Source organism: Culex pipiens, chromosome 2 (genome assembly GCF_016801865.2).
Source record: "Culex pipiens pallens isolate TS chromosome 2, TS_CPP_V2, whole genome shotgun sequence".
Taxonomy (NCBI): Eukaryota; Metazoa; Arthropoda; class Insecta; order Diptera; family Culicidae; genus Culex; species Culex pipiens.
Genome location: NC_068938.1, coordinates 48,509,293 through 48,528,229, shown reverse-complemented (window position 1 = coordinate 48,528,229; position 18,937 = coordinate 48,509,293). Strand labels below are relative to the sequence as shown.

Sequence of the window (18,937 nt, the reverse complement as noted above, 5' to 3'; positions counted from 1 at the left end):
TAAAAGAGGTTTTGAGTGACTCACCACACATAACCTTCGGTCGCCTAGAAATGAGTAGAAACTTGCAACAGAGCCCACAAAAGACCCGGGGGTCGTTAAAGTGGATTGCTTTGCTTTTTTTATAGAGGTGGGGTTGGATTGTAGAGGGTTAAAGTGATTTATAAAAGGCCTCTATGAGAATCTAGAATTTTCTAAATATAATTTGGTCAATTCAATGAAATCGTCTAAAATTTCACAATATTGAAAAACAAATTTCATTTTCATCATAGAGATATCTTTTCACATGCATTCAAAAAATATATATACCGTAAACTGGGGTGACTTTGATAACCCGGGGTGACTTTGATAGGTTTTTGAAATGCCCATCAAATTAATACCTCAACATTTTAGAAAATTTATGTATGTAAGCATTAAAGGATAACTTATTATCAAACATATCTCGATTAAATTTTCAAAAGGTCCTATCTGCATAGGAAACCCATGAGGGATAGGTTGTTTTGAAAATTTAATCTAGATATGTGCAAAAACGAGACTGTTCTATTGGATGTATCGAAATTACTGGACAGATCAAATTTCTATCAATGTCACCCCGGGCTATCAAAGTCACCCCAGTTTACGGAACTTGTAAATGTTTCTCTCGATAACATTGAAAAAAAAATAAACTTCTAAAAATAATATTTTTGTTCATATTTAATTGATTTTGCTGGATTTCTTTGCTATTGCTCAATGACCAAAATTCCAATTTGTATATTAAGATCACCAATAAAAGTTTTTTATACAATTTGGTAGTTATTTAACCCTTTCAGGCCTAATAAGTCATATTGTCCAAAAAATCAAAATTTTCTGAACCAATTGGTAAATTTCACATGGTCCTTAAAATCATTACTCCATCACCATCTAAATTTTTTTTTTAAATTCAGGCCTGAACGGGTCAAAAAATCAAAATCTGCTGAAACAAATATTTAAAATTATTTGTTGTTATAAAACACTAAATTCAAAGCCTATAAAAATTTTGCATCATTTTCTTTGTATATATATTAATTGTACGAATTTATCATTAGTTTAAGAATTGTGGATGTTTTACAATCCAAAGAACAGAAAAAATCAAGCAAAAAGAGATAATTTGAAAATATTTGTTTTATAAAACACCCACCAGTTTATGGTTATCAACTAATTCTATGACTTCAAACTTTAAAAATATAACAAAAGTATAGAAAAAGGTTTTTCGATCATTTCTAAAATAACCCCGGAATCCTGGGAATTCCTGAGATATTAAAAAAAACTTTTTACGTTCCTGATAAATTCAAAACTCTGAATGACACCCTCGATTTAGTTTTTTTTCTGATTTGGCTAATATTTTATGGATGGCTTCCTTAAGACCGTAAGAAATTGTCTATAGGACCTCTTCAAATAAAACTCTAGATATGTAAACATACGAAAGTCAGAATCATGAGAAAAACATTCTAATCGATTTTGTGACTTCGTAAAAATTTAGGCAATACATGAAAATTATTACGAAAAATAATGGTTACTCTAAAAAAACACAATATTACAAAAACCATATTTTTATGGTTATTCTCACATTCTGATTGTTTAGACAGAAATGTTTAATATAACATCAGGAACTGGTGAATTCTCATCAATTTCTTATGAATTTTCAGCAGGTTCACAAAAGAGGTAATATTCAACCAACCAAATTTTCAACCATCCGAAATTCGACTTTTTTTCTATGTAGCTTTATTGAAGAAAAAATAACATTATTTTTGCTGTAAAATTTCCATTTCCGAAAAGAATTTAAAAAAATACACAAAATGTCTTTCATGATAGAAGAGACGCCCCCATAAAGTTTAAGCCGAATATAAAAAAAAACAAATGAAATCCATGCCCAGATTTTGTGGAACTTTCTCATTTAATCTTATTAATTGAAATTATTGATTTTGCAAAAAAAAACTAATTTGATCCATATTGGATTGCTTTAAAATTAGGGTATCCCACAATAAAACATTTCAATGGTTTTCCCAAAATATTCAGAAATAAATTGTTAAGGAAAATGTTGTGTAAATTGAGAAGTCAAAATGTTTTTTTACTTGACAAACAATCTATAAACTTTGCTTTCCTCGACAGCTGGACAGCTGGATTGCAGAATCAGTATCCACAAGCTGAAACTCATTATTAATTCTTATTGAATTTAACCTTTGAAGAGAATCTTACTATCTTATTTCGCCTGCTAGTTAAAATCTTAAAAAATAAGAATGAACAAAAAAATATTAAAATTATGATTAACTGTGAAACTATTCAACAAATTAACAAACAAATCAATCATCAACCACGGCGAGGAAGTAACTGCCACCAAAACATCCTAAACAGTGTATGAGCGCGTCAAAAAACATCACTCACCCAAAAATTTCAAACTGCATACTTCAAAGCTCATAAAAATCGTTTATTCCGCCGCTTGCTGCTTGTTTACAAGAAACCCCCCTGAATGCAAAATATCACTTCACACCCTGCTGGGACTGAGCACTTTTTAGAAGAGAAGGAAAAAATCGCTGAATGAGCACGTTATTTAGAAACTATTGTTTGTTTACAGAGGGAAATATAAAAGTAAACCTACAAACCGAAGATATGAGATCGTTAATGTCTTCCAACAGTCAATTTAAGAGAGGAAAAAAGCGCCGCACCGGAATGGCTCTTCCGAATCCGATTTGCTGTTGCTTTTTTCATCTTCTAGCAATTCAACTTCGCTCTGTTTAAAGTTGTAGTCGGCAAATTTCCTCTAGCTTTGATTTTCCAACCGAGTTGCGATTTTCCAATCGGTTTATTTTTCTCCACTTCCGGAAAAGCGGGGTTCTCTTTGGTAGTTCAGCTTTACCATCAACATCATCATCATCATGATGGTCGTTTGGTCGGGTTGAGGTCGAAGTGATTTATTGCACTTTATTAGGTATCTCGTTCACTACTCACTCTTGCGACTGGTGAAAAGTTATGACGTTTGCGTAGGGGGGTGTGAAAAACCTAGTGTTTGGGGAGTCATTATTCATTTTCCAGCTATTATATGAGAGGACGGAAGAAAGTCACACTCGTGGCGAGTTGGGATCAAGAATAAAAGGGGAAGAGTGCGTAGAATGGCGATCAGAAAACAAAATTTGAGAACTGACTATAAATAGAAAATGAAAAGTCCAGATAATAAAAGATATAACTAACTCAGATATCTAACAAAGCTCACTGATAAAAATAGCTGATTTTCCTTACAGCTTCAGGCTGCAAGCTGCAGAACATTACTGTCATCGTTAGTGTGATTGATGCTGCCTTTGGCTAAGCCACACTAAACAGTATAAAACACACAATACTGTATTACTGAATGCTCTCAGCAACTATAGAAGAAGGCGGGGGTGGATTAGTGACGCATTCGAAGTTAAGCATCCATTCGACCAAACTATTATTGTTCGCCGCGGGAAATAAGCGAGGGCCATTACGCGCCATAAATATAAAGATGCCGTCGGCAGACTCCCAGCAGGAAATTTCACCCGAAAGCAATAAAAATATGGATCAGCTGGTAACAATGTGCGCCCTTTGAAAGTGGTTTTTTGGTGGTGCATTTTGACAGTTTTATTTCTCGGCGACAGACGTGTCATGAGATGGCCGCACAGCAGATGCAATTTTATATTGAAGTTAAATATTATTTATTTAAAAATAATCCGAATGGAAAATTTTGACTCAATCTTGATGTTCTCGAAAGATCGGCGACAATGTAAAAACATGTCAACAACAAGCAAAACACGGACGTTCGAGACAACCATATCACTGTCCAAATCTAGTCACTTCACACCAAAAAAAACCTCATGTTGTACAATCCGTAGACAAACAGCATGTCCTACACAACTCACAACGCCCGCACTCGCGTAACATGCCTTGTCGTAATAAAGCATCTCAACCTGCGAGTCCACTTGACGTTCGTTGGATGGTTGGTTTGGTCGGGTAACCTAATCCTCAGCACGATGAGTCAAACCATATCTCTTGCTTGACCCACATGAGAACCAGAGCTTGGCTTAGTACGGATTAGTGCGTCGCCTCTCTCTGTCTCTCAAAATGTTAAAAGAGTACGCAAACTTAAAAATAAAACATCGACTAAAAGGCGGATGTACTTTCGGCGCAGGTAGGTACTTAAAATGTTGAAGATCAAGCGCACGCAGGTCTTCCAAAAAAAAATCGAAAAAAACTGGCGGTTTTCTGCTGATTCTTCATGAACAATTTCTTCCTTTACTTAATGTATAGTATAACTAACAAGTTACCGTATCCAATAAAACAACAAATTACAAATTAATATAAACTATTGTTATACTTTCAATAACATCTATGTGAAACTAACGGTTAAGTTTTCAAAAGGATGCAAGGAGTTTAAGGCATTTTAAAGACCTGGAGATGTTCAATCTCAATCATTTCAAAATTTGTTTAAAAGTGAATTGATCGAAAATGGCTATGCTGATTGTAAACTTGCGTACTTTAAAAACTTCCCGAAAAAAAAAGTTGAGCAATAAATCACTGAAATAGTGAACAGCTCAACAAAATTTCAGCTTGGTCAGATAAACTTGATTTCAAGTGATGTGTCGTTCCATACGAAATGACCAATGAGCAATTATCCTCGAATTCCGGAAAATAAATTTTATTTGTATTTTTTTAATTTGGCTCAACATTTTTGGGGATCTTTATTCTTATAAAAAAGAAGCTATTTTGTGTCATTGGTTCACCGATACAAGTCTCCATACAATTCATATAAAAAGGAGCGTAAATAAATGAAAATCTTCATCTTATGGAGAAAACTTCTGATCGATTTGGTGCCTCCGGCAAAGTTGTAGGTACATGCAGAAAATTATGTTGTACGATCAGTATCCTCAACAAAGTTGTTTAATATAATCTACAAAAAAAATGGGTTAAATCAAACCTTGTATCATCTCATTTCCACAAATGTCTTTTGTTATTACGAAAAACTTGCTTTGAAGTTTAGCGCTGATTCAACACAAATCTTGTTTTTCAAATTTACAAAATGTATTGTTGATTCAAATATGCCTTATTTTTCTGCTTGTAATAATGATACAAATAGGTACACGGAAAACAATAATTGTCGATTTTTAAATTATTTGTTTTTTACAATAAAATAATTTACCGAAATCCGTATTTATTTAATTTTTGAAATTTTTAGAAATGGATGGTTCGAGATGGTCGATTATTCAGAACATGTTTTTCTCTGTTGCTTTTAGGCCCCTAAACAACTCCCCGAAATTTGGGAGCGATGGGTGCATCCACACTGTGCGCATTGCATTTAAATTTTGTATGGAAATTAGTATGAAAAACCCCTCTTTTTTACATTTTCATTTTTATCATTTTTATTTTCCACTATTTTTTTTTTTCAAACCAACACAATATAAAATTTTCTAAAACTTTTCCGAAGAAAATATTGTGCTATCATGCTCCTTTCATAAGATGCAGCGTGTTTAAAATTGGTCTAAAACGTGTTTTTTATTCGAAAATCACGTTTTAGACCAGTTTTGAGGACGCTGTTTTTTTACAGGAGCAAGATAGCAAAATACTTTCTTCGGGAAAGTTTTAGAGAATTTTATCAATTTAAACGTGTTTGTATGAAAATTTTTGAGGAAAATAAAAATGATAAAAATCAAAATGTAAAAAAGAGAGGTTTTTCATGCTTAATTTCCATACAAAATTGAAATGCAATGCGCAAAGTGTGGACGCAACCAATCGCTCCCAAATTTTAGGGGGTCGTTTTGTTCTGGTTTGATTTGATCATTTTTTATTTTTTCCATATAACGCCGAGCCAGTCTAATGGCTACATTAAGTTTAATTTGAACTAAAAAATAGGTTTTTTTTATTAAAAAAGTGCTCATAAGTGACCAAATCAGATTTTTTTTCAAAAAGTTCCTAAAATTTTGTGTAGGTGTGTACTGAATAAGTAGTTTGGACCTCTTCAACTAGATCCAATTTTCAAAGCAAAAAAAATCTATCGAAAAAAGAATATTTTCAAAGATTGGTTAGCAACAATTAAATTTAAAAGAGCGTAATATTGAATATTTGGCCCTTTTGAAATGTTAGTTTCGATTCCAAAATTTCCAAAACCATTTTTTTTTTTTTTGACAGATCAGAAAATTTACAAATATTTCATTTTTCAACATTGAAAATTGAACCATTAGGCCGATGCAAATATTTTTCAAAGTTTTTTTCGGACCAATATTAAAGGGGGGGGGGTGTTTCTGAGATAAAATGGAGCCCCAAAGGCTTTTTGAAAACTGAAAAACTGAAGGAAAATTTTTAAGTTTTCAAAGTGTCACCTTGTCCCTATTTATCTCCAACTAATGTTCCAATTTTCAATGTAAAAAAATGATATATTTGTGAAATTTTCTGATCTCTTCGAAAATATTTTTTCAATTAAATTTTTTTATTACATTTTGGAATCAAGACTAACATTTCAAACGTATGTAAACATGTATTTATTCAGAAATGGTTACTCATGAGCTTTTAAAAAAATCTAAACCACATTTTTTTTAGTTAAAATTAAACTTTATGTAGCGAAAACGGTGCACTTTATTTAAATTATTGCTAATTTAAATTACATAAAATAGCAGTCAATTTTATTATAAGCAAACAAATTTTTACCACAATGACTGATAAGTTGCGGGGTTTGGCCCCTAAAACATATCAAACAAATTGAATTTTGGTAAAAAATGTTAATTTTAAATGCGGCAAAAAAAGTATCCTTGTTTCTAATTTATTCTAAAAAGTTATTATTATAAAACTTATTAAGGGGTCACAATACTAAAATTTAAGGACCATCCATATTCACGGAAAAAAAGTTCCCAAAGTCTTGAACAAGCGTTCATGAAAATGGGAACCACGAACAAAGTGTTCAAATTCCATGGTACGACTGTTTCTTCTATTCTCTCAACGAAAGAAAAATATCGTATTTTAATGAAAATACTCGATTTTGTATAATTTGCAAAGTGGGTATCAAACGAAGCCAAATTTTGTATGGATTTTCAATTAAATACTAAATACTCATCCCCTTATTTTGAATCAAATGATCGTGACAAATCGTGACTTCTGTGCTCTTTCATGCTAACTAGCTAGAAAAAACAGCAGGCTAAGTACAAGAGAGCACAGAGGCATCGAAGTGTTGATCCGAGTTTCAATGTTGAAAAAAAAGAAACATTCCCGCAAATACATCAAACATAACCAAACATTTGTAAAAGACTTTTTAAAGTTTTGTATCTAGGATCTATTCAATGAAAAGTTAAAACATAAATAGAACTAGAATATCAAGTTAAAATTTGAAAAAATCTAATAAGTGGATTTTATTGGTTGAAGATCTTAAAATTATACAACTCTGCGCTTCTCCGTCAAAACTCACCGTTATCGATCTGCTTGGCACTGTTGTAGTGCATCGAGTTCATGCTGGCCAAAAGTTCGCGCCTTTCGGCACTTTCCTTCTTGCCAAAGCGAACCATTTTTCGGTCGTCGATGATTTCGGATGTTTTCGTTGGTGCGATTTTCGTCAGACGACGATCATAATTCGACAGGTATCGATCGCCAAGATGCGTGCATAGAAGAGAGGATTCACTAGATCAACCTTTGAACAGGTGGGCAATTTTCACTGGTTCATTTTTCGTTTGCGAACGATTTGCCTCCAAATCAAAAATTCCACAAAAATCAACACAAATTAAGCAACTCTCGCAATCACTTAACACACTCTGCCTCGTTCTCTCTATCTCACACTGCCTTCGATGTTACTGCAAGCAAATTAGGTAAATAATCACCGTAAATCAAACAAATTATAATCTGCTTCTTCTCGATCGCGGCGTGAAAAACGAAGATCCGATTTTCCCACTTGAGAGACTCGCTTTTTCCCGCGCTCGGCTGCTCCGGTCCGGTCACGATAATCTTTAGTAGCACCTACTAGACCTAGACCGCGGCCACTCTCGCGTGATTTAAACAAAACACACACTCATCAATCGCCCATCAAAAACACGGTAGAAAAATAAAACATATTCGCGCGTGAACTGCGCCTGCCGGAGTGAAAATAACTGAAATTGAGGGAAATTTCCCCCTTTTTTCTTTAAAACACAAACACACACACAATTTGACTAAAAATACCACCCACTCAAAACTCATTGAGGCCTGTCACTGCTGAAGGTACTAACCTTAAACTTACAATGTTCTTTCTCGAGGTTTCCCTCACCCTTTAACAACTTCCGTAAAATCTTTTCCTCAGACAAAAAAAAAACAATCTCAAAAATCACACTTTTTAACACACAATTAAATAAACCCTATCACAAGACGAAAAGACCCGACCGCGCCGTGGTCCACGAGAAAAACGTGGGGAAAAATTGGCATCCCACTCAGATTTGTCGAACCGAACTGAACCGGCTAAGGAAAGCTACTGAGCGGTTCGAATTTTCCTCGGCACGCTTTTCCTCGCAACGCTCTCGTGGTGAAATGCGTGTGTGTGCTTACTTTGGGGGATTCACTTTGAGCGCCGCGACGCCGAAAGCCGACGCCAGCCACCAAAAGTGACGGTCATGACCGACGTTACGACGTGGTACATTGGGATTTCGGTCATGTGAAGTGCGAATCTTAATTGTGTCTCGCGTGCGTGAACGTGCGATAAACGTTTCTAGTACGTTGGTAATTAAATGTTTACAGTTGTAAGTCACTATCTTGGCATGTCAGAAATACCATTTCTAAATATTTACAGAAAGCTCGTAGACCCACCTTCCTATACTTCTATACCTATTCACACAGAATAGAAAACTGAACAAATGTCTGTGTATTTGTGATTTGAAGATTTGAAGATTTGAAGATTTGAAGATTTGAAGATTTGAAGATTTGAAGATTTGAAGATTTGAAGATTTGAAGATTTGAAGATTTGAAGATTTGAAGATTTGAAGATTTGAAGATTTGAAGATTTGAAGATTTGAAGATTTGAAGATTTGAAGATTTGAAGATTTGAAGATTTGAAGATTTGAAGATTTGAAGATTTGAAGAGTTAAAGATTTGAAGATTTGAAGATTTGAAGATTTGAAGATTTGAAGATTTGAAGATTTGAAGATTTGAAGAGTTAAAGATTTGAAGATTTGAAGATTTGAAGATTTGAAGATTTGAAGATTTGAAGATTTGAAGATTTGAAGATTTGAAGATTTGAAGATTTGAAGATTTGAAGATTTGAAGATTTGAAGATTTGAAGATTTGAAGATTTGAAGATTTGAAGATTTGAAGATTTGAAGAGTTAAAGATTTGAAGATTTGAAGATTTGAAGATTTGAAGATTTGAAGATTTGAAGATTTGAAGATTTGAAGATTTGAAGATTTGAAGATTTGAAGATTTGAAGATTTGAAGATTTGAAGAGTTAAAGATTTGAAGATTTGAAGATTTGAAGATTTGAAGATTTGAAGATTTGAAGATTTGAAGATTTGAAGATTTGAAGAGTTAAAGATTTGAAGATTTGAAGATTTGAAGATTTGAAGATTTGAAGAGTTAAAGATTTGAAGATTTGAAGATTTGAAGATTTGAAGATTTGAAGATTTGAAGATTTGAAGATTTGAAGATTTGAAGATTTGAAGATTTGAAGATTTGAAGATTTGAAGATTTGAAGATTTGAAGATTTGAAGATTTGAAGATTTGAAGATTTGAAGATTTGAAGATTTGAAGATTTGAAGATTTGAAGAGTTAAAGATTTGAAGATTTGAAGATTTGAAGATTTGAAGATTTGAAGATTTGAAGATTTGAAGATTTGAAGATTTGAAGAGTTAAAGATTTGAAGATTTGAAGATTTGAAGATTTGAAGATTTGAAGATTTGAAGATTTGAAGATTTGAAGATTTGAAGATTTGAAGATTTGAAGATTTGAAGATTTGAAGATTTGAAGATTTGAAGATTTGAAGATTTGATAATTTGAAGATTTGAAGATTTGAAGATTTGAAGATTTGAAGATTTGAAGATTTGAAGATTTGAAGATTTGAAGATTTGAAGATTTGAAGATTTGAAGATTTGAAGATTTGAAGATTTGAAGATTTGAAGATTTGAAGATTTGAAGATTTGAAGATTTGAAGATTTGAAGAGTTAAAGATTTGAAGATTTGAAGATTTGAAGATTTGAAGATTTGAAGATTTGAAGATTTGAAGATTTGAAGAGTTAAAGATTTGAAGATTTGAAGATTTGAAGATTTGAAGATTTGAAGATTTGAAGATTTGAAGATTTGAAGATTTGTTGTTGTGATCCGTAACGCAAAAGTTAGGATTTTTAAAATATGCTAGTATATTTTGCAGATGTTTGTTATTCTGACAAAAGTGCTTTCAAAATTCAAGTAATCTTGTCCTTGAACATCATTATTCATCACATCTGTCGCAGCCAATCTGGTACCAGCCAGCATGACTCCACTCTGCTCCATTGTATCCTTGCTCTTGAACCATCAAACTAGTTAGCATACATTCGTTCATCGATTTTCCTGCTCAAATAACTCGTCACGCCATCGCAAACCAAATTGAACGCCCTCGAACTTCTACTGTCGAGGCGTCAATGTTCATGACATCGCCGGCAAATTGACTCCAACTGTAGAAAATTTAAAATCGCGTGCCAGACGTCCTCTGGGCGGGTGGTCGCGCCAACACTTGCGCCACCGTCTAGCGAAATAACAAAAAAACAAAAGAATAAACAAAAAACCCTGGCCGGAAAATCGAGAGGAAAAACACTTTGCAGAGGAAGCAACACTATATGATATGTTTGTGTGCGCTTGTTTACAGACGTCATTGTATAGTTTTTCCGAGCAAACAAACGATTTTTCGCGCGCCCGCGTCAGATGAGTGAAAGTAAACATCACGAAATTGAGCTTGACGGCGATTTGAGGGGGGGGAAACTGGGGGGTTTAGGAGGAAAATTCAAATTCCCAGTTGGTGCATAACTGTTGACGTTATTGATCAACGAATGCAAATGTTTGTTTTTCGATTATCCGTTGAGAAAACAGTATTTCAGTCAAGGTAATGCTTTTAGCATATTTTTGCATTTATGAAAGAATTCCAATGCAATAATAACAGAAAAATCAAAAAGCTTTTTTAAATTTTGTTTTTTTTATATATATCCCATATCCCATTGTCCTGATTCTTCAAATTGATTCACAAGTAACAAGTTGCAAAATTTGACATAAAATTCAAACAATAATTGCTTTTAAACATAAGCAAATCACATCATAAATAATAGCCTGAAACATATCCAAACAAATGGTCGTCATTAATTGTAGCGAAATGTATCGCGAACGCAATTAAGATACACCATGATCGACGATCTATAAATATGTCCGAACCGTTACAATTCGCAAATTTGGTCGCGTGGTTCTAAATTATCCGAGTTTTTCCCATCGTCCAAAGGGAAATAACACCATAAATCTTTTGCCGCCATTCATTTCGCTGTTATAAATTGAAATGCTGAAAATGGTTGGGAAATGAAAAATTACCTCACAAAAATAAAGAAGCAGTCAGTTTGTTAGAGAGACTGTTTACATTTAGTCGCTCTCACTCCTCCGCCATTATTATTTGGACAAATTTCGACGAATTCGTTATGCAATGTTTACAAATAGGGAGAAATTGGCGATAAATCAGTGAAAACGGAGGGAAAATAGTTGCCAATTGCTGACCAAGCTGGTAAGAAAACGGTGCACCTGCTCTTCAACTAAAAATTAAGCAGAAATGTGCTTTCCACTTGTTGGTCATTGCACGGTGCGTTGGGTTTTCCTGCTGGCGGTGAACTATGCCGCAGTATAAGGTGTGGATTAAATGTTAATCAGGTGCGTTGTGGGCCAGTGAATGAACGATGTTGAACAGGGTGTAGTTAGGGAAGCTGCTGGGGCGATCACAAGCACAGTTATGGAGTGGGCTGAATGGGCAGTGTTTACCGTAATGCGATGCAAGTTAAAATAGGTATGGTTTTAAGTGCATGAATACCGCTTCAATCAGGAAAAAATAACGAAATAAAGAGTCACCCAAAACCTCTTTTACACAAATGGACCGACGTTTTACTTCCCCATCCGATAGAAGGCCAGGAGGATAAGGCGGGAATCAAACCACTTTTCTTGCTGTAAATTTTCTTTTTTTCTGAATTAATAAAATTGGGGTTTATTGGTGAAAAAACAAGTTATATTAAATTCATTTCAAGTACATAAAAGTAGCTAAAAACACAAAAAAAGTCAGCTGTCCTAAAATATTTTTTGCAAGGTTGCTTTTTCTTCATGAAGTTTTTTAAGATTGCATAACAAAATAATCATTTCAATGAACACAAATGAGATTGTTTTCAAAAATCACGTCTTTTATATCAGAGTTGCACCATACTAAACTTTAGCGCAAAATATTCATTTTATAGTTGTTTTAAAAAAAAATAAAAACCGAAAAATAATAATAATAATTTAGGAATTCAACGACTTTAAAGTGATTAAAAATCAAATAAGATCATTAGCTAAAGTTTTCACCTGTGTGTTACGTCATAATCCATTTTAAAGCATTTAATGCTTTTAACTAATGTACTTTCAAAAGTAAGATTTTATTTGAAAAAAAAAATGGTAATGTATCCTTCTTTAACATCTTTTAATACTTTAATTCATTTAATTTAATATTTTGAAAGTCAAAATTGTTTAGAAATATATTGAATCTCTGTCAGGATTCTCTGTTTAATTATTAAGTAAAAAACTATGTTCCCGAGCAGACGGAAATAACTTGAGAATAACATTTTGTGATATTTGAAAATACTAGGCCAATAACATATTATGTTATTTATAACAAAATTTGTTATTTATCGTTATGATTTTTTGTTATTGGAATGTTATTGTAATAACAGACTAATAACATTTTTAGTTATTTTTCAAACAAATCTTTGTTATTATTTTTTGTTATTTTAACAACTAATCCGATCATCCCAATAACATTTGGCGGTATTATTCCATAACAAAAATGTTATTCCCAAGTTGTTTTGGCTTGCAATCAATATCAGACCAATAACAAATTTTGTAATGATAACATAAACTGTTATTGAACTTTTATGCAAATATGGATTTTTATAGAAAAATCCATAACACTTTTTGTTATTTTAACAATATTTGTTATTAAAAAAGGTATGAATTTTGTTATTACCGTCTGCCCGGGTTGCATATAACGATGTTTATATGAAAAGACAGTTCGATTTAAAAGTAAATTCCAAAATAATAACTATACTGCCCATGTTCACATAAATGTCCCATATGCAAAAACAGCAAGCTGAGCAATTCTCTACCAAAACCGGAAATGGATTTTATTTGTATTTTTTTATTTGGCTCAAACTTTGTGGGAGCCTTCCCTATGACCAAATAAGCTATTTTGTGTCATTGGTTCACCCATACAAGTCTCCATACAATTTTGGCAGCTATCCATACAAAAATGGTATGTACATATTCAAACAGCTGTAACTTTTGAGTGAATTTTGTGATCAATTTGGTGTCTTCGGCAAAGTTGTAGGTATTGTTAAGGACTATTGAGAAAAAAATAGGTACACAGAAAAAAAATTGCAGATTTTTTAATCAACTTTTTTTTTACAAAAACTCAATTTCCCAAAATAAGTATTTTTTGATTTTCGAGATTTTTTGATATGTTTTAGGGGACAAAAACCCGCAACTTTTGAGCCATAGAGAAACATGGTCAAAAAATCTGCCGCCGAGTTATGAATTTTTGAAAAAATAGTGATTTTTGGAAAAAATCGAAATTTTATGCAAAAAAAAACCGACGTAATTTTTTAATGTAAAATTGAATTTGGGTAATTCTCCGCCAACTCACACAGCAGTTGCCCCGACCCCTCTTCGATTTGCGTGAAACTTTGTCCTAAGGGGTAACTTTTGTCCCTGATCACGAATCCGAGGTCCGTTTTTTGATATCTCGTGACGGAGGGGCGGTACGACCCCTTCCATTTTTGAACATGCGAAAAAAGAGGTGTTTTTCAATAATTTGCAGCCTGAAACGGTGATGAGATAGAAATTTGGTGTCAAAGGGACTTTTATGTAAAATTAGACGCCCGATTTGATGGCGTACTCAGAATTCCGAAAAAACGTATTTTTCATCGAAAAAAACACTAAAAAAGTTTTAAAAATTCTCCCATTTTCCGTTACTCGAGTGTAAAAAATTTTGGAACATGTCATTTTATGGGAATTTTAATGTACTTTTCGAATCTACATTGTCCCAGAAGGGTCATTTTTTCATTTAGAACAAAATTTTTCATTTTAAAATTTCGTGTTTTTTCTAACTTTGCAGGGTTATTTTTTAGAGTGTAACAATGTTCTACAAAGTTGTAGAGCAGACAATTACAAAAATTTTAATATATATACATAAGGGTTTTGCTTATAAACATCACAAGTTATCACGATTTTACGAAAAAAAGTTTTAAAAAAGTTGGTCGTCATCGATCATGGCCGTTCATGGTCACCCGCGACAGACACGGACGACGAAACAAAGAGAAACGCAAAAAGTAACTTTTTCAAAACTTTTTTTCGTAAAATCGCGATAACTTGTGATGTTTATAAGCAAACCCCTTATGTCTATATATCAAATTTTTTGTAATTGTCTGCTCTACAACTTTGTAGAACATTGTTACACTCTAAAAAATAACCCTGCAAAGTTAGAAAAAACACGAAATTTTAAAATGAAAAATTTTGTTCTAAATGAAAAAATGACCCTTCTGGGACAATGTAGATTCGAAAAGTACATTAAATTTCCCATAAAATGACATGTTTCAAAATTTTTTACAGTCGAGTAACGGAAAATGGGAGAATTTTTAAAACTTTTTTAGTGTTTTTTTCGATGAAAAATACGTTTTTTCGGAATTCTGAGTACGCCATCAAATCGGGCGTCTAATTTTACATAAAAGTCCCTTTGACACCAAATTTCTATCTCATCACCGTTTCAGGCTGCAAATTATTGAAAAACACCTCTTTTTTCGCATGTTCAAAAATGGAAGGGGTCGTACCGCCCCTCCGTCACGAGATATCAAAAAACGGACCTCGGATTCGTGATCAGGGACAAAAGTTACCCCTTAGGACAAAGTTTCACGCAAATCGAAGAGGGGTCGGGGCAACTTTTCCCGATTTCGTGTGAGTTGGTAGAGAATTACCCATTTCCAATCGAAAAGTACTTTACAGATTTTTTGATAAAGGGCTCTGTTTTCAAGATATAGCCACCGAAAGTTTGATTTTAGCGAAATATTTGAAGTTTTTCTATGTTTAAAAACATTAAAGATTGGACCTCGGGTTGCTGAGATACAGCCGCTTTAAGGAAAAGAAAAACGATAATTGAAGTTTTCTAAGTCTCACCCAAACAACCCACCATTTTCTAATGTCAATATCTCAGCAACTAATGGTCCGATTTTCATTGTTAAAACATGAAACATTCGTGAAATTTTCTGGTCTTTTCGAAAAAAATATTTTTTAAATTTTTAAACCAAGACTTACATTTTTAAAGGGCCAAACATTGAGTATTACGCCCATTTAAAATGTTAGTCTTGATTTAAAAAATTACAAAATATTTTTTCGAAAAGCTCGGAAAATTTCACGCGTGTTTCATGTTTTAACATTTAAAATCGGACCATTAGTTGCTGAGATATCGACATTAGAAAATGTGGGTTATGTTTAGGTGAGACTTAGAAATCTTCAATTTTCGTGTTTCTTTTCCTTAAAGCGGCTGTATCTCAGCAACCCGAGGTCCAATCTTTAATGTCTCTAAGACAATTTCATAGCAAATTTGAACTTTTCAAAAAAAATATTTTTAGAAATGGTCACTCATGGTCACTATTTTTAAAAATAGAAAAACTTCAAATATTTCGCTGAAATCAAACTTTCGGTGGCTATATCTTGAAAACAGAGCCCTTTATCAAAAAATCTGTAAAGTACTTTTCGATTGCAAATTCAATTTTGCACTAAAAAATAATGTCAAACTTGTTTTTGCATGAAACTTCGATTTTTTTTCCAAAAATCACTATTTTTTCAAAAACTCATAACTCGGCGGCAGATTTTTTGACCATGTTTCTCTATAGCGCAACAGTTGCGGATTTTTGTCCCCTAAAACATATCAAAAAATCTCGAAAATCAAAAAAATACTTATTTTGGGAAATTGAGTTTTTGTGAAAAAAAGTTGATTAGAAAATCTGCAAATTTTTTTTTTCGTGTACCTATTTTTTTCTCAATAGTCCTCAACAATACCTACAACTTTGCCGAAGACACCAAATTGATCAGAAAATTTACTCAAAAGTTACAGCTGTTTGAATATGTACGTACCATTTTTGTATGGATAGCTGCCAAAATTGTATGGAGAATTGTATGGGTGAACCAATGACACTAAATAGCTTATTTGGTCATAGGGAAGGCCCTCACAAAGTTTGAGCCAAATAAAAAAATACAAAAAATAAAAATGGTCGAAATCGGCCGATTTCGTAGAGAGTTGCTCAGCTGAGAAAAACGCATTTGAAGTTTGTCCTACACATAAGGCTACGTGTTAAGTTTTCGCGAAAAAACTGGATTTTCTCCTGATTTCTAGAACAAAGTACGGGATGTTGTAGGCTTGTTTGAAAGCACACGATTTTCAACCAATTTGCATCAATAACTCAAATTCGATGAAAATGCATATGGTACATTTATGTGATCAGGGGCAGTATAACACTTGCAATAAATCAACTCCACATCCCGACACATTCTTCTCAATGAGTAATCTGAACCGGCGTCAGCCTACTCAAAAAACGCTCACTGTGTATAAAGTGCAACATTCCCGCGACATCCCATTTGTCTCTCAAAAGAGATGACTGAAAGCAAAAACCCGTCCACCTATCCATTCACACACGATGAGACACTAGACAATAATAATAATTTTCCGCGGACACTACTTGGCACGGGCAGCATTTCTTCTCAATGACCGGCACAGCATTCACACCCACTTTACTCTTTTCTCTCGCGTTGTATTTTTTTACAAACACACTTTTTCCACACAAACTGGCACAGAATTGTTGGATGCTGCATGCAAAATATGGCCCATCTCACATATCTTACGAGGCAACACAAAAAACAGGTTTCTCTCACACTTCTCAGAACTTTTTCTTCTCAATTATTGCACGATTGAGCAAAATTTTTGCAATAAATTTTCTACGTTTTGCGGTCAGCAGTGACACCTTAAGCCCGATTCTCACTCCAGCAGGTTCACGCGATTTTCTTTGCGGAAAATCCTCTCGATCTTCCTCACTGTTGTGACACGTCTTCTTGGAACATTCCACGCGCCGCGATCCACACACTTGTTGCCCTCGTCACACAAACCTCCTCACTGTGTTTTGAGCCGTTTCGCCCTTTCAGGGGGTCCCTCACCAAGTTTCGCTCTCCGCCTCACTCACACACAAAGTTCTGCACCGATAAAACAGGTTTCCGCCGCGCGCTGAAACCGTTTCAACGAATCTCTCGAGGAACCTGAGAGACTGACTGAGTGAGCGGAGCTCACGTCATTTGAGTTCAACAACACCGGCAAGACTGACTTCAGAGGCAGGCTCGGCGGTCAGAACGTGACGAGCGGATGGAAGCCAACCGACTGCTGGCGTTGGGAGTTGGTTGAGGGCTCCGGTGGCGTTGGGAGCCCAACCGGTGGACCCCTCGTCACGAGGTTGGAGTTTAAAATGAGTTTTTTTTATTGGTGTTAGTTTGTGTGCTAGTGGGTTGGAAGGAATGTTCGAGTAGCAGAAGGAGGAAAGAAGCGATAGCTTAACTAACTAAACTAAACGGTTTGACGATAGTGAGGTGCTAACATTTGGGCTGAAGTTTATAGCTTTAGGAGACGACAAAGGACGTGACGTGACAAGGGGGTTCTTTCAAATTTTGTTCGTCCTTGTTGTTGAAGGGTCAAAAATTGATTCGGGATGTTCAATTATGTATGGTGGGATTCGGTAGACTGTGGCAGGTGTGGTCCAATTTAAATTGATTCTTTTAATAGCTCTCCATTTAAACATTCAATAGGAATCCGTAAAACACTATACTATCATACTTTCATTTTGAAATTTTTCAATTTATCTTTATAAACTCAATTGAAATCAGAAAAAGTTGTTCCAATCCCTTTATCGATTTTTGTGAAATTTTGCAAGGGTTTTGTTAAAATATTATGTCCAATAATGTTTGAGATCTCAGACCCACAGAACAAGTAAAATCGTCCAATATTTTTTTCAATTTTTCATGTTCACGTGTTCCCAAAAAATAAACTGGATTTCCGCTGGTTTTATTCACCATGTACTGCAAATTTTTGATTTTTATAAAAAGGTGTATTTGGGTCTATTTGGAATCGAATGCCAATTTAACCATTTTCTAAATGTCAAAATGTGAAAAAAAAATAATTTTGTGCCTATACAACTTTTATTGCACAATGTTTCCAAAATTTGAAAAATACGAATAAAAGAACATGAGAAAAATTAATGTTCTAATTCATTGAAAAAAATCGACAATAAAATACTTGAGAGCTTTGCCGTCCTCTTGATCTTGATCTTTAATTGTAATTATCTAACAAATTTTGCTGTAATAATAAGTAAATATATTAATTTAATTGTAATGTAAACTACATTTTCAAAACAAAATATGTCTTTAATAATTATAGTTTTGCTCAAAATACTTATCAATATAGAAAATTGCTTTTAAAATTATTTTCAGTCCATTGTCCTTTGATTTTTGTTACAATTTTAAATTTGTATTAAATTTGAAGGGAAAATTTTGAAAGCGTTGCAAAAACTTTGAATTTTTCTGTACAGTTCAATAAATAACCAAACTAAAACCAAAGAAGCCATTTTCGATGTTGATTTTTTTTTTGCAAAGTTTTATGATCCATTGAAAAAAATATTTGATTTTTTTTGGAATCAAG

The 18,937-nt window shown here is 33.6% G+C and overlaps 1 protein-coding gene across 5 annotated transcripts in view; it reads right to left on the bottom strand.

Moving 5' to 3' along the window:
* The window catches only part of LOC120421944 (protein PALS2), a 69,777-nt gene that overhangs the window by 39,128 nt on the left and 11,712 nt on the right, over nt 1–18,937 (bottom strand). Inside the window, exons 1-2 of one of the 5 annotated variants that reach the window (XM_039585254.2) lie at nt 8,205–8,223; nt 7,415–7,490 (exon numbers count right to left, since the gene is read on the bottom strand). The exons of 3 other annotated variants lie outside the window; for them this stretch is intronic. In XM_039585254.2, coding sequence (XP_039441188.1) covers nt 7,415–7,457 — 43 coding nt within the window. In that variant the 5' untranslated portion in view covers nt 7,458–7,490; nt 8,205–8,223. Of the gene's footprint in view, nt 1–7,414; nt 8,034–8,204; nt 8,224–18,937 lie in introns of those variants that run through there. One more of the 5 variants, XM_039585253.2, reaches the window with a different exon arrangement.